Here is a 16,415-nt window from a genome sequence, read left to right on the forward strand (position 1 = left end):
GAAATTTTTGTGAAAGAACCCACTTGGGCAGGGATTCCTAACTAAGGGAGCAAGCAAAAAGTGGGGAAATGGACTCATGGAATATATATGATTGATGATCATTGTGTTAGGTTCCTGTTTGGGTTTGTAGATAGATTTCATATTTAACTAGCAGGGCAGCAGAAAGTTTGTTTACTTACTTTTCTCTAATGTAATGGAATCACTTTTGGATCCTCTTTGCCCGTGAACTTCACTAATTCACGTGAGGAAACAGTATAAAAAAATTTTTCTTTTTCTATATTCTCTACTATGGTCTCACTGATATATACCAACTTTAGAAAATTGTTCTCTCTGCAATTTATCAGAAAAACAACTAACAATCCAACTCTCCAACAATTGGAAATGCCTTGGTTGGTATATGTCCAATTCGATTTTATATGAACATTTGGTTCAATTATTATTCGGTGGGTATATACACCTAGTTGAATATTTGTCCAACAACTTGAATCTTTCAACACGTCTGTTGGATGAGTTGTGCCTGAAATATTGCACCATTCATGTTGACTGATTATTCAACCAGTGATCTAGTCTATCCATTACAATAGTTGTTTATGGCCACACTCAAGCAAGTAAATAATCAAATTGTTGGATAATATAATAAAATTAAATAATGAATAAACCATAACTTATAGAACTAGCTAGATTTCTACCATAAGTTGGTCATCTATTTAGATAGGTATATAAAGATCAAAAGTAACCCATACTCCATAGTCCACCATCTATCTAACAGATTTCAATCCTTGATCAAGGCTTGAATTGGGTAATTATATTATCTTCTTTTTTTTTTTCAATTAAAGAGCTTTGTACTAATCAATATCTAGACACCCTTCTTCTCTCTGTGTGTGAAAAATCAATCAATATAGACTCTCAAATAGGTAGTTTGGTTATCAATTGAATGACAAAAACCCATGATTGTTTTTGTGGGTAAAGTTTAATTCTGAGAACAATGAAATATATCGTAATAATTGAAGAAAGGGGTTTAAAGAAACTCTTTTTTTAAGCCTAGCTAATAAGCCATGCATGGATATATCCATGCATGCATGGATACATACATAGATGCATACCTGCATTACATGTTTAGAACTGGCGTTAATATTCTGAGTTCTGACTGATGTTATATATATATATATATATATATATATATAGTACTATAGGAATCGGGATGATTACAGAGATGATGGGTGCATGAATGAAGAACCATTAATGGCCATGCACAGCTTTTCATGCGTACATTAACAATGTATGGTGGTGTTGGTTGTTTCTATAATTAGTGGGAAGACGACTACTGGACCAGCCAGGCCGTAGGCCACATGGAGTGTTCCTAACTCAATTCATCAAAGGGACCAGATTAAACCCTACCAACGCGTCAAGCATCTGTAACCCTACGATCTGTCCCGTATCCAACTTAGGGTGCTCCCGTAGAAATCCTGTTGGAGGAGGCAAACAATTGCCCACCTTTGCCACTCATGTGACCGACCACTTTCACCCAGTTGACCTGTCACTGCTTCCACCATGTCTCCTCCTCTTCCCTTGTATATAACCTAGCTACCCATTTGTTCGTCAAACCCAGAAACTCTCATACAATCCAAGAAGAAGAAGAAGAAGAAGAAGAAGAAGAAGAAGAGGAAAGAAGGAAGCAGGAAGAAGGAAGAAGTAGAGGTAGAAGAAGAAGAAGATCAGAGAAAAAGATTCAGACATGACGACTCTAGGCCTTGAAATTACAGAGCTGAGGTTGGGTCTTCCAGGAGGCAATCCGGCAAAGGAGAAAAATGAGAAGAAGAGGGCGTTTTCAGAGATTGCCGACGACGAGCACAGCTCGAGCAGCGGAGACCGGAAATCCAAAACCAAAGCCCAAGTTGTTGGGTGGCCGCCGGTCTGTTCCTATCGCAAGAAGAACAACGTTCATGAGAAAGAAAGCGCCAAAATGTACGTGAAAGTCAGCATGGACGGTGCTCCATTCCTGCGTAAGATCGACCTCAACACCCACAAAGGCTACTCGGATCTCGCCGTCTCCTTCGAGAAGCTCTTCGGTTGTTTTGGCATCGGTAACCCATCTCTCTCTCTCTCTCTCTGCTCTTTCCTTCTTCATTTGCTCATTAACTTCTAACTCGTAGAAGAAGAGACCCAGCCATGCAAAGCAAAATTTCAGTCATTTTCACGTAGAATCCTCATATCTTTAGACTGATTACTAACTTAAGCAACAGTTTAACATAATTGTATATAACACCACAGTTCATGTTGACTTCCGATAAGCTAATCATAACGTGACACTTGTCCTTCTAATGGTGAAACACCATTGTAAAGACAGGCGTCAAATCCTTATTGCGTTGTAGTTGGTAATATAGATTAATTGTGTAAAATGGTCTTACAAACTCCTCCGTTCATGGCAGGTGGTGTTTGGGAGGATTCGGACAGCTCGGAATATATTCCAATTTACGAGGATAAGGACGGAGACTGGATGATGGTGGGAGACACACCCTGGGAGTAAGTCTCTTCTCTCAACCAAACAAGCCACAGTTTTATTCAATGCAGAATCCATCTAGACCATCAAATCAAGGGCCACGCCTCAGATCCATTGATTGGATGGTTCTGATCTGATGATTTAGGCAACAAATATTACATCTATCAATTGGGGTTAAACCATAGTTTTATCACCGTCGTTTGATCTCTTAGATCTGATAAGACAGTTGACCTTGTAGACATGGATAGAAAATGAAGTAAAATGAATCTAATTATTACTTGCAGTTTTCGGTAGAAGGAGGGGTTGATTTGGTAATTCTATCCTTTTCTCACTTCAGACTGCTGCTTCCCTGTGTGCCTCACCAACCCGACTTTATAAACAATTTTCCCATTATAATGTCAGATTTTCGAGTACATGACAAATTTGTCCTTGAAGAATTGACCTGTTCAAGAAAGCATATATATTAGTATGACTAGAGAGACGTCTCCACCACAATTTCCCAAGAGGATAAAGCTTTTACGTACTCTGCTTGTACTCAGCCCCATTCACACCCACGAGTCTTTACTGTGCTTTTCATGGGTCCCACTTCCATCGTCCCCTTCATCTCATCAGATGGTCTTGATCTCCTGATATCCCCTCTCATAGATCCAAAAGAAGAAATCTGATTGAGTCAACCCATGCCATCAAGCGGTGGGCATTTACTTATATTTTGCTAATTATCTTGCAGGATGTTTACTGAATCATGCAAGAGGCTGAGGATAATGAAGAGGTCAGATGCAAAGGGTTTTGGGTTGCAATCAAGAGGCTCTGAGGGGAATTTCAGGCACTGATGTGTGGAGAAAAACGAGTTGAACTGAAATTTTGATGATAATTCTCTAATTTGTTGCTTTAGACATTATTCCAGTTTGTTCAGAACAAAATTGGTGTCATCAATTGTGTTTAATCAGACTTTCTTTTTGTTTAAGCTTTTGAATACTGTAGATCTGGGCACAACTCAGTGAGGAAGGTGATTTGCCCCTCCTCTCTCTATACATTTTAATGTCATGTGATAGAGTAAATACATAGATAGTTGGTTATACTTTTCTTTTTTTTTTATTATGAGATCAATAAATGTTAAGAATGAGAACAGACTGAAAAAGAGAAAAAGAAAAAGGGAAAAAGAAAGGAGAGACATGTTCAAAGTGTTCTTAGATTCAAATTTGCATGTGATTGCCATGTTATCTTTAATTAAATAAGTGCCCTTAAAATTGAATTAGGACTTAATTTGGAGTCTTTAGCCCAGTTTGGGAGTGCTTATTGGATAATAAGTGTTTATCCTAATAAGCGCTTATATGAGTGTTTGATGAAAAAGTGCTTCTTTCGAATGGGAGTAGTATGGGTACATGGTGGGTCAACATGGATTAGAAACGCAATAAGTTCTTGAAAAAAAATTGAGCTTATTCAATACGGGTTTATTTCTTATAAAAGTGCTTATTTGGGCTTATTTCCCAAATGCTTATTGGTGTGGTCCGGGCATAAAAACTTTTTGCAATTTGAAGAGATATTTTGGTGAGCATTAAAGTTATTTGACCATTTTTAGATCAGGATTAAACCCTAAATCGGATACCCAATTTGAAGAATTTACAATTCTTCAAGCTTGGGCTTTTGGACTGCTCCAGTCGATTCAAACTTTAAAAACTTTTCAATTAGACCTGTTCATGGGCCGGGCCGGGCTTTCACTCTGGATTAACAGAATTTTCTAAGGCCCGAGCCCGAGCCCGAGCCCGGCCCGACCATCGGGCCTACAACTTGGGCCCGAGCTCGGTCCTCATAAAAAGCCCGAAGCCCGGGCCTAGGCCCGAGTCCAAAATTTAGCCCATACTGTTAGCGGCTGAATAGAGAGAGAGAGAGATTATAAAGAAAATAATAAAAAATGTATATATTAAATTATAAATATTATATTATTTATATATTTTATATAATATATAAAATACATATTATATATTTTATAAAATATATAATGCTGAGTCGGACCGAGTCGGGCTTATTTGACAAATCCCGAGCCCAGCCCGAAACACAGTTGGGCTTACTGTGTTAGGCCCGAGGTTAGGCTCGTGGGCCTGATTACATGACCAAGCCCGACTAGGAATGCGGGCCGGGCCATCAAACTACCCGGCCCATGACCAGGTCTATTTCCAACCCACAAGTCAGCCCAAGTTGCACCCTTAACCATAAAGCACTATCCCTTGCTGGTCTTCCATCTGACTACATAACTAGTTCACTGAGATATCATATATTTCTTCAATTTTCGCTGATATATTACTTTTATTTTGGGTTTGCAATAAGATAATTAAATAAAAATTTACTTAAATATCTTTGTTTGAACTATAAAACTTGATATCATATCTTCCATTTCGCTGCTTTTAAAATTATCAAACTTGACACATTCTCAATATACCAAGGGTGAATTTGTAGATTTTCTATATACATGCAACCCTAAAAAATTATACATAAGAAATAAAAGTGCAGACATAAGAAAATATGAATAGTAAATAGTATTTTGGAGTAAAATGATATGGTTCCCACTATACAACAGAGAAAATGAAACGAAGCCTCCGTGCAAATTCGATGCAATTATGCATTCTAGTTCAGTTTTGCAAGTGTTTGATAAGAAAGTTGTTCATATAAAATGACAATAGTCATGAATTCCAAGGCATATTTGCATTTAAAATGAGAGCAGAGTTTGCTTCCAAACTTTTGCTCTCAAAGTTGTTTAATGTAAAAAAAAAAAAAAAAAAGGATTTTAGTCTTAGAATTCATATTTACACCCATCAAGACTAAAAATCATTTGGCAAGAATATAAAATTATCAATTGCGGTTGCATTTGGAAGCGATGTAAATTAAGAACCGATGTGAAATTTACATCGGTTCGATTTTGTAGGCGTTTGGAAGGAGCATATAATTATGATCGACATAAAACTCCACTTCGGTTTAGTTTTGCCTGCATTTGAATGGAGTGGGGTTTTATGTCGATAATCGATGTAAAACCTCATCAAGTATAAAGTTTTACATCGATAATCAATGTAAAAACTATATTGATTTTATCGATGCAAAACTTTGCACTTCCACCCATCGCATTTTTCAAAAAGCAAAGGCCACTTTCACAATTCAGTGTAAAACGTTATCAGTGTACTTTTACACTGATGACGTTTTACATTGATTCCAAACACAGCCTGCAAAACTAAACCAATATTACATTTTTTATGAACCACACGTATTCGTGTTTGCACAAAAAAAATTGTACTTGCACTCTTCCTAACTATTTGTATTGGAGTAAAATAGGAAGTAAAATGACACAAATAGCCCAAGGAGAAAAGACTATTTGTACCAATGAATGTACAAATAGGGTGATGCACATTTTCCATGAAGCTAGTAGACAAATCTATAGTGCGGAGTAACTTTTACAACTTGTGGGACTTGTGTGTAAGGTGCAAAGTTGTGGCCACACAAACCCCATTTATTTGCATGCGTGCTACTTTTATGACCTCGGATCCCAAATTTATGACCTCAGCTCTCCTACAGGCTATGTTTGGTTTGAAGTAAAAAATAGGGAAAAGAAAGAAAAAATAAAAAATATACTTACAAACCTTGTATAGGTTTTGATACCTTTTATTTTTTTTCCCTACCTTTTCCTTCAAACCAAACATAATCAAATGAGTGGCCAAGTTACTCCAACACTGTATTACTTTGAGACCAAAGCATAACCCTAGCATAGTGTATAAGTCATAGTTACAAACATTTTAAGGAAGGGTTTCTTTTTGAAAGGAAGTAAGATATCATTAACATAAGTGCCCCATAAATTATTACCCTCAATGTCATAAAGTCTCAAGCTATGTGCCCTAGGGGTCCAACATATCACAAGGCGCTTCATTCAAATACATTGCACAACTGCAAGGAACGTGTCATCATCTTGGGCACACAAAATTGCATCTAAAAATAATCAAGCAATTGAAATGCATGCACCTTTCATTCAATGAATCCTGACTAACCTACCTACAAAAGGAAAATTAAGTAATTAAGCAAAACGGATGCTTGGTATTTGCAACATCTCATCTCTAGACCTTGATTGTAGATAATGCACAATAAAAGCATAAGATATTATTATAATTAGGTCCATGGTTTTTGGCATTGTATGAGCCAAGAAACTTAGAAAGTTGTGAAATTATCATGAGCCAAAAAATTGACTTTCAGATGATGCTATCATAGGTTATTTCTTAGAAGTAGCTTAGTCAATACAATTCGATTATCGTAGAGGAATAAAGAGTAAGTTGATTAATCAGGTAATTGACCATTATCCCTACATTCATATGTTACTATATCGAATTTTACTGTAAGCGAAATTTTTGAAGAATATTCGTATGAAATATATCCAAGTGATATATGCCCTCTTGGAGGGTGGATAAGTTGCTTATTTGCATAACCTATTGGGGCCATGAATGCTTTACCCAAATAGGTAAAAACAAATGAATCCTAAGAGTATTAATTGGGGCTTTAATCCCTAGATTTACAATAATTAAAAATCACAAATCGAATATCAATGTATTAATGGTATACCTAATCTGAGGTCAAAATCATAATTAATGTATAGGATCAAAGAAAATCATATTAATGTAGGCAGAGACCATAGCATCCCTAGCTCATGGTTCAAAGTATCTACACCTACGATATCCAAAAAAAACTGTGAATGGGCAATATTCATGAATGTTGGTAAGTAAATTTGTTTATTTGTTGTGTGCATGCACATGAGCCAATGAACAGCAGGATGTATCCACACGATTAGTCTTCTTCTTCTTCTTCTTCTTCTTCTTCAAAGCCAAACCCTAGCTTAATTCCAAATACAGAATCTGATCTGCATTTAGCCTTGTATATCTCCATTTCAACACTATCAGATCACAATTGTGGAGCGAAGATTCCTTTTCAATGGCTACTACACTAATTCTACTAGCTAGGGTAGTTTGTATTATGGGTACAGAGTAAGGGACAGTTTGGTCCTTTGAAGTATTATTGTTAACTCTCCAATGACAACAGAATCCCCTGTCTCTAGGTCGCTAAGCGGCCTTAGATATGGTTGACGGTTTGTCCGCCACAAATTAATTTCTTTTAGTAAAAAATTAAAGTTTAAAATTGTCGATTTTAATAATAGGTAAAATAGATTTTGACTTATTTCGGCCATCGAGATGTAACCTCTTTTAAGATTTTTCTTTTTTTATTTTTACTTTAGAATCGTAATAATTTTATATTTCTTTGTTATTACGACGGTTCAAAAAAATAGGGATTTGCTTAGTTCGCTCGGAACTTGTATGACGGACGGGCCGTGTTGGAATTTCAACTATCGTTATTCGTTACTACCCACAAATCTCTATTGCGGAATTTTAGGCGGGGATGGTTTACACGTGCTTAATGATTGTTGATACTCTGTTGATTCTCTTTTGGCCCACTAACTTTGAGAAACATGGCAAAACAAGAATGATCCAGGCAGAACATATCGCCTGGACGACCCAACCAGAAGAATATGTGGTTTTGTATGTAAGATTGGTGTAATGATTCAACGAGGGCGCTCCAATTGTGTTAGTAATGAGACACCCCGAGTAATGGGAACATCTCCCAAATCCCAATGACAAGTGCGGTAGATATTTCCAATTAGACCTGTTCATGCATCGGCCCGGCGTTCGTACGGGTTTGAACATGTTTATAGGCCCGTGGGATTAAATTCGGGCCAAAAAGTCCGACCCGCAATATATTCAAACTGGGTTCGGGTTTTGTTAAAATAGTCTGGCTCGACCTAAAATTAGAGTTAAAATGGGTTATGTGATTATTTTCATTTGAATAAATTTTTTGATTTAAGAATGTAAATTTGTGTTTTAAAATGTAAAAGAAAAGGAAAAAAACCATCTTATAGGCCCATTGTTCATTTAAATAGGAAAAAAAAACATTTGAATTTTTAATTCTAATTTGAATAGGAAAAATTGTAATTTTTTTTATTAGGTCGGGCTTCGGGCTTTTTATCAGGGCCAAGCTCGAGCCCAAGTTATAGGCCCGTTGGTCGGGCCGGGCTCGGGCTTGGGCCTAACGTATTTCCTTTAGTGATGAATAAAAGCCCGGCCCGAGCCCAATCCGGCTTAGCCCATGAACATGTCTATTGGAATTTGCTCCTTATAGAGTATGCCTTACATCCACATTCCATGCTGTATAGAGAATATCTCTTCATAAATAATATAAATACCGGAAATGTTCTTGATGTGCGGTCAAGACATGATATGAGGTTGATGTGAGGTGTATTCTATGAAGAGCAGATCGAGACTTGCCCTATTAGATATGATCTCACCGAGAATGCCCCGATAAACAATAAATACGAGGGAGTTATTCAATGAATAATGAACAGGACTGCAAATTGGGCTGGGTTAGCTAGACCCTACTTAAAAAACTAGGGTTGGATTGAATTTCTAGTTAGGGTTATGACTTGTGATTGAAAGATATGAATTAATTTTAAGTCCGGTTAGGGTTGAAGTCTTGACCAATTCAACCCAATTATCCAACCCAAGCCTGATTTAACTATAACATAAAACATGATAATTATGTCCTTTTATATATAATAATAACAAAACTAAATTAACATGAATTTTAGGCTTAGTTTGGAAAAAGTATAAATACATACAAAATTCAAGATTTTGTATTCTACATTTCTACTCTTTTCACACTAAGCCTTATAATCTAAGAAATAAGTACATTTAAGAAAAAAAAAAGATAAATAAAATCAACCCAAATCCAATCCAAGCCCAACTTCAACTCAACCTTATCTTAACACAAAGTATTAGGATTGGGTTAGAATCCAGTCCAACTTTTACCCCCTACCACTAACAACACGTTCATTCAATTAATAGTCACAAAGTAGATTTGATTTGATCCCTAGATGTGTTCTAGGGCCGGGTAGCCCAACAGGTTAGTCTGGCCCATCCCATTTTTTGTCAGGCTTTGATATTATTTTAGATTTGCAAGATCGTGCTCAAGCCTAGACTGGGCTCAGGATTTCTCAAGAAAGTTTGAACCCAAGCCCTAGGCTGAGCCCATGCCCAATAATATTTTTATAATAAAAATATATAATATATAATATATATTTTTTGTTCTAAAAAATTTTTAATTCTAGGATGTTTTAGTATAAATAAATCAGCTTTTTTGTTGAATAAAAAACAAAGATAATCTTTTTGCCCAATTTAGAGGATAGGCTTCAAGTTCGAGTCATGAGGGCCAGGATCGGATTCAGACCTGAAAAGAGGCAAAGTCCGACCCGGCCCGACTCGTGAACATTGCAAGGTTAGTGGACCAGGACAAAATAGCGAAGTACCCTCCCTTTATAGACCGATAACACTGTATATGAAAAGTCATCTTGTACGGATTGGAATAGGAGCACTGGTCCCACCAAGGACAACTTCCACAAGGAAAACTTGATGCGATCGGACGAGTAAGGACGTGGAATATATCAATCAAATTTGGGACAAAAGAGAAATGGCCAAGCCTATCCAATCAGTCTGATTAGACAATCACAGCCAACGATGGACGTTCCACTGTGGGAGTCGTTTCATGGAATCAATCTTAGTACCCACATGACTCCCGGGCCTATTCGAGTTTGTCATTTGTGGTGAGGGTCTGAGGGAGATGCTCTTGCCACGAAGAACCAGATGAGCTCAAGCAAATAGACGCAAAATATCTTGTCTGCACAAATTGGTGACAGCGATTTGCTTGCCAAACCGACAGTAACAACACATATGGCATGTGCATCAAATCAAATGCTTAGTTATCTTGGTGACGCAGCAAATCTGTTTGCATCACTGTTTCACCAAATCTGGTTTATTTGCATTGTAACTTTAATTTGCACTGATTCAAAAGCAAGGGAGTGCAAATTAAAGTGATACCCGAAGCAAGAGTGAATCGAATTCTGCATGCAAACAAACAAAGCCCTATGGGTAAGAGAGGTTTACTTGGGCAAGTGTTTGATGGAGGTTGAAAGTCTAAAATCTTGGTTTTCCTTCTTTGACCAGGACTTGTTTTAAAGGCCGTGGTTTCTTTGGAGGGCTACTGAGGTTGTTTTTTTCCGGTAACCGTCTACAAAGACTATTGTTTGGTGCCCGAATTTGCACATCAAAATAACGTGAAACCAAACTCTTGGCCGTCCTTGATTCTAATTTCGAATTCCTATTGTTGGAATAGGGCCTTAAAAGGATTATCTAGGGCCCACTTCTTAACCCCTCCTTGATGCAAACAAATGCATCCTAGCCATGAAAAAATGGGCATTGATTGATTAATTCGCAAGGTAAGTCTATTTTATAAAGTTTTATTTGTTCTTTGGTATTATTTTTCAAAACCCCACTTATCATATAGTATCCATTGACAAATTGTTTTTGTTATTTTTCATTCTGATTATTTGATATAATAACAAAAAAAAAGCAACTATTCATTTACTATAAACAATACAAATTAATGGTAACTATAAATATTGATAAAGTATTTATATGGGGCCAAAAATTAATGAACAATGGATTTGGTGGGGGGTGTGTGGGGTGGGGGGCAAAAGTTAATAAACGTGGATGGGGTCCAAAATATAAATGAAATATAAATAGGAATTATGGGGATTTTTAAGGCATATAGGGGGGCATGACTCCCCTATTTTATCCCTGGCTCAAAGCTTGATGTTTCGTTAAAGAGAATGAAGAGAAATTTCGAAGAGTTGGGCGATACACAATTTTTGCATATCATTTGATATTGATACTTTGATTCTTACTTCCTTATAATGAAAATAGAAATTTTTTAACAAAAAATATTTCAATTGTTCTATCATGACTATTCCTTTATATTCAAAACTTTGTTTTTAAATCCTTTTAATTTGTTTTGATGCATATGGCAAAGAAAACAACAAAATATAACTCAAACATTTCTTTCCACCTATTTAGTTGGATGAAAGAGATGGAACCATTGCAGTTATTTTTTTTTCTAATCCAATTGCACCTTGGTCAATATATTTTCTTGGCTCTGTTGATTATTTACATGAAAAGATTCTATTCATTGTGTGTAGGCCATATTCCTTGCTTCTAGAAAATGTCTGAGTTTAGGGTCCAGCATGTACAACTTTGATCTGGGCCCTTCTAAGTCCGAACCCTTCATTCTGGACCCACATCTGACTTTTGCCAGCTAATTCATGCATCATCTCCCTCAAGTCCCAAGCTTTCTAAGCCTCCGTATACAAATTTTCTCTCACCACCCAAAATTCAAGCAACCAAATGGTCTCATTTTCTTTCTTTCTCTGCTCCATTAATCTCCATGGTAGGTCCCATCCAGTGGCTGCTCCCGGTTTCCACTAAATACCTCCATTTTTTTTTTTTGTGGTTGATCAGTAGAACCAGCTACAATCGGATTTTTTAAAATTTGCTCGGGTAATTCTCCATACAAATTGGACTTTACTAATTGGACCCGACCCAGGCACTGAAGAATGTTTGATTAATGAGAATAACGGTGAGCTTCGTGGTTCGTAGTGCTATCGTGACTCGAAAGACAAACCCTGCTTTAAAAGGGCTTTTGATTAAAGAGCCTTGAAGACCGCCCAATATCGACGTAGGAAAGACTCCACCCGTCTACCCGGAAGACCACCCCAAAATCCAGGCCACTTGCTCATGAGGCCATCATTTTTCCACGAGTTAATTTCGCGATCGGACTACGTTTTGTACACGTGTCAACTCGAAACCTAATTCAATTGATCCATTAAGAAGAGAAATGCTAAACAAGAGACACGTTGCCGACACGCCAACATGATCACATGGCTGTCGCTGGACCGACCGCTATTGGAGTTTCCCGCACATGGACTCGTACTAAAAGTTGACTCCTTGTTTAAAAGGCCAAACATGTGGGCCTCCCCCTGCTTTTCCTCATATTCCGCCCACGAGCCCATTGTTGTGGGCGTCTAGAACAACAGTTGGCCGAATGAACCATCCGATCGGAAATTGACGGTACAGATCTTGGAAGAGACTATCCAATGAACTGCGTAGTATGTACGATATTACATGTTAGTTTGCGCCAATTAATAATTAATAAATATGATAATGAAGGTATGGTTGTGCGAGAACCGACAGAAGGCCCAAACTCCGACGCACTCAACTGAAGGAGACGCGCTTCCGTCGTCGGACTTGTCAGCTACACGAACTAATCGCAGCCGTTCCTTTCATGGACACGTGTCAATTGCAAAATGGTTGATCCCAATTTATCCGGCAAGATTCTCCATCAGTATAAAGAGAGCCACACGGATGGCCCGAAAGCTCATCATCTAAGCTCCAAATCTCCAATTTCGATTTTTGAAGAGGCCAAAAGTTGCGGATACACAGCACGGCCAGGTACCTCAGAGAGAAGCTCATGATGTTAACGGAGACGGCTCTGAACCTTCCGGAATCTGACGCCACCGGCCTGAATTTCAAGGAAACAGAGCTGACGTTGGGCTTACCCGGCGAAGCTCGGAGCCAGACGGAGACCATTGCGAAGAACAATAGTAAGCGTGGCTTCTCGGAGACCGTTGATCTAAACCTCGGCAGCTGTAGCAAAAACCGGATTGAAGATCAAGGGGAAAGTGAAGTGTCCGGCGCCAGCAAACCTCCATCGTCAAAGTAAGATCTGGATCTGGTGATGACGAGATGTTTTTTTCCTCAATTCTTCTTCTTCTTCTTCTTCTTCTTCTTCTTCTTGTTCTTATGATTTTGTATTTTCAGGGCGCAAGTAGTGGGATGGCCGCCGGTGAGATCGTTCAGGAAGAACGTGCTGAAGAGCTGCACGTACGTGAAGGTGGCCGTAGACGGAGCACCGTACCTGCGGAAGGTAGACTTGGAAACGTACGGGAGCTACCAGCAGCTGTTGAGCGCTTTGGAGGAAATGTTCACCTGCTTTACCATCCGTACGTATATTGTGTGCAGTACTTGTATCTTTTACATATGCGCCGTTGATTTAAGGAAACAGGCCTGATTTGATCCTGGTCGTTCCTTGTTCTGCAGGTAATGTTCTAAACGAGAGCAAGCTCATGGATCCCGTGAACGGAACGGAGTACGTTCCCACCTACGAAGACAAGGACGGAGACTGGATGTTGGTGGGAGACGTTCCTTGGAAGTAGGTTCCCGAAAACACCCTCACTTAGCTTTGTAAATTGACCAAAGTATCCCTATAATAACATTTCTTTCCCTGGTCGAGTGTAGAATGTTCGTCGCATCATGCAAGCGTATTCGGTTGATGAAGAGTTCAGAGGCTGTGGGTTTAGGTAAATTCATAGTCTCTCTCTGTTCTGTATGTCTCGAGGAGATTTGATTTACGAACAATTTTTGTTTGTTTATTTCTTTATTGTTTGGTGCAGCTCCAAGGACCCCTACACAATCAACGAGCACATGAAGAGGGTGAAATTAAGGAGCCGTATGGAAGTGGCGGACTTGATTGCTTTTATATGATAACAACTTGTACAGATATTATTCCTTGTTTTTGCTTTGTTTTTTGTTGGGGGAGTTTTGGATTAGCTAGGACTTAGAGGAATTAGGAGAATAGCAGAGAGAGAGAGAAATAAAGGGTGAAGAGACCCCTGCCTGTAATTATTAACTGTTATTAAGTATTCTAGTTACTAACTTCAGATCACCCCACAAATAAAAAGGAAAAAAATAGTCCTATTGATTCAATTTTTTTCTGACTTATGATTCCAGATCTGAAATTTTTTACTGTTGGGATTATTGGGTTGGCAGAGTTCTGTAGAAATTGGATGATTTTCGCCCGAGAGATGTGAGGAATTCTGTAAATGAGGGGTGCAAATTCTGGCATACTTTTACTTGTGGTCTTTTACTTAGCTTCAGATTTCATTTTACTTCGTTTGCACTGCACGCAAATAGGTTGAAGTAAAACGTGAAACAGAAGTTAGCCAATACAGTGCAAATGAAATCGCTCTGCAAATAAACGAGGCTTTAGGGCTTAGAGAACGCCCAGAGCGGGAATTCTAAGCATCACGAGCCCTTTTAAATCGCACCTTGACTGGGTAAACCCATGACGCCTAGCATTTGCCTTTACATTATTCCGATTCAATGATTCAATCCCAGCCTGTTAGGATCGATCCTGGACTCGAAATGTTCTAGCATCAATAACATCAAGTTAAACTGTCTCGTTCATTTTCTATGTATATTGACTGATATCTGGGTCGGACACTTGACAGGAATGGTTATCAAATTGTGTAAAACCAAACCCAGAGTTGGGGACCCAAGAACCTATATGCAACTCTGTAAGAGAGTGCAAATATTATATATTCAAGGCTTCAAACCAAATTCAATCCGGATTTGTAGTAACAGAGAAAATTAATTTGCCTTTGTGCCTTTCTACAATATGGATCGGTCTATGGCACTCCTCTGATTAAATTCAGGTTGGAACTTTCGGATCTACCCGACCCATTAACAAGCCCATGGGGTTTTTGTGGCCGAAAAAGTAGCTCTTCTAGTTCGAGTTACGGATAAAGATAAGCAAGACCAACTCATTTATTCGTTTTTTAATAAGGCAGATGATGGTTACAGGCTACAGCCTAGAGAATACAGACATACAGTGTAGAGAAGTACAGTACAGATAAGGGGAAGAAGGCAGAATTGATCCAAGAGCAATGCTATTAGCACCCAATCAATGAACATTACTTGCTAAGCTGGAGTATGTAGGGGTAAATTGAATCCCTGGACCGAGAATGTGATAAGGACAAGGCGTATTATTGGAGACTGAAGAGTTGCGGTATTATTATGCATGTTGTTTCAGACAAAGTTGGTCTGGACAAGTATGCTTTGTTCCCTTAAGAAAGAGACGCCACAGCATTGGCCCATCAAACCAGCCCACTGTTTTGTATCTACTAATTACAGGGCTTTTATTTTAAAGAACCGACAGAACTGGCCCACACTGTCATGGATCCTATGCAACCACCATTATGTAGTAGCTATCCATCAAAACATAAAATAATAAAAAATAAAAAATAAAAAACCCATTATATAGAACCATACTTATCCTCTTTAAAGTTGAACATTTTATTTGTCTTCTAATAATTTGTTTATTTTAACTGCTATATATATATAGAGAGAGAGAGAGAGAGAGGTTGATCAAGATTACTGCTATTAGTCTATTGTGAGTACTGTCAAATGGTCTAATTCTCAAATTGAATCCATGACATCCTTCAGATTTGGAACTTTCTTCACTTTCACCATTCACATGGTTGGATCTAGGGATGTCAGTGAATCGGATTAAGTGGTAAACCCACACTGGCCCAACCCTATTGGGTTGGGGTCGGGTCAGCAATAATCAGGTCTGGTTAAGGTGGGCCCGTGCTGAACCCGAGCCTTTGACATTGCAACATTGAACTACTAAGTTTGAGTGAGTGCATGTGCAATACTTATTGGACTGGACGGACCAGATCGGGTTCAGGTTGTATAAAAAAAAACTGTATTGAACCCGGCCCGTTGACCCTACCAGCATTGCCAAGAACATTCTCTTCTTTTTTGCCAAACCACCTTACCACCCAAACCACAGTAGATTGTAATGTGGTTAAATTCTGATCCATCTAGACAGCATTGAAGGTACATAATCATACTAATACTTGCTGTCATGCTTTTCATTTTCATCTTTCTGCTTTAATGATGTTGATATTGTCTTTGAAAAGTTATCGGCTCGCAATCCAATCAAAAAGCAGATCACACCTAGTGTTTTGAATTTAAAATAATCGTAGATCATATTAGGGAAATACTTCCTATTAGATCTGTTCATGAACTGGGCTTTGGGCTCAACTTTACACTGTTTCACGCTGGGCTCATTCAAATTTTAAAAAAAGAGAAGCCTCATCCCAGCCCAT

The 16,415-nt window shown here is 38.3% G+C and overlaps 2 protein-coding genes across 2 annotated transcripts; both read left to right on the plus strand.

Moving 5' to 3' along the window:
• The first annotated feature begins 1,598 nt into the window (after nucleotides 1-1,598).
• Nucleotides 1,599-3,690, plus strand: IAA19 (indole-3-acetic acid inducible 19). Its single transcript, XM_010255922.3, has 3 exons — nucleotides 1,599-2,084; nucleotides 2,430-2,523; nucleotides 3,228-3,690. The coding sequence occupies exons 1-3, from the start codon at nucleotides 1,736-1,738 to the stop codon at nucleotides 3,328-3,330; spliced, it is 546 nt and encodes a 181-aa protein (XP_010254224.1). The 5' UTR covers nucleotides 1,599-1,735; the 3' UTR covers nucleotides 3,331-3,690.
• A 9,148-nt stretch (nucleotides 3,691-12,838) lies between these two features.
• On the plus strand, nucleotides 12,839-14,229 carry LOC104595262 (auxin-responsive protein IAA1-like). The gene is made up of 5 exons (XM_010255923.3): nucleotides 12,839-13,182; nucleotides 13,285-13,466; nucleotides 13,564-13,675; nucleotides 13,762-13,823; nucleotides 13,917-14,229. Exons 1-5 carry the CDS (start codon nucleotides 12,935-12,937, stop codon nucleotides 13,949-13,951), a joined length of 639 nt encoding a protein of 212 aa, XP_010254225.1. The 5' UTR covers nucleotides 12,839-12,934; the 3' UTR covers nucleotides 13,952-14,229.
• Nucleotides 14,230-16,415: the final 2,186 nt, after the last annotated feature.

This window comes from Nelumbo nucifera, chromosome 2 (genome assembly GCF_055504915.1).
Source record: "Nelumbo nucifera cultivar China Antique chromosome 2, China Antique-T2T, whole genome shotgun sequence".
Lineage (NCBI taxonomy): Eukaryota > Viridiplantae > Streptophyta > Magnoliopsida > Proteales > Nelumbonaceae > Nelumbo > Nelumbo nucifera.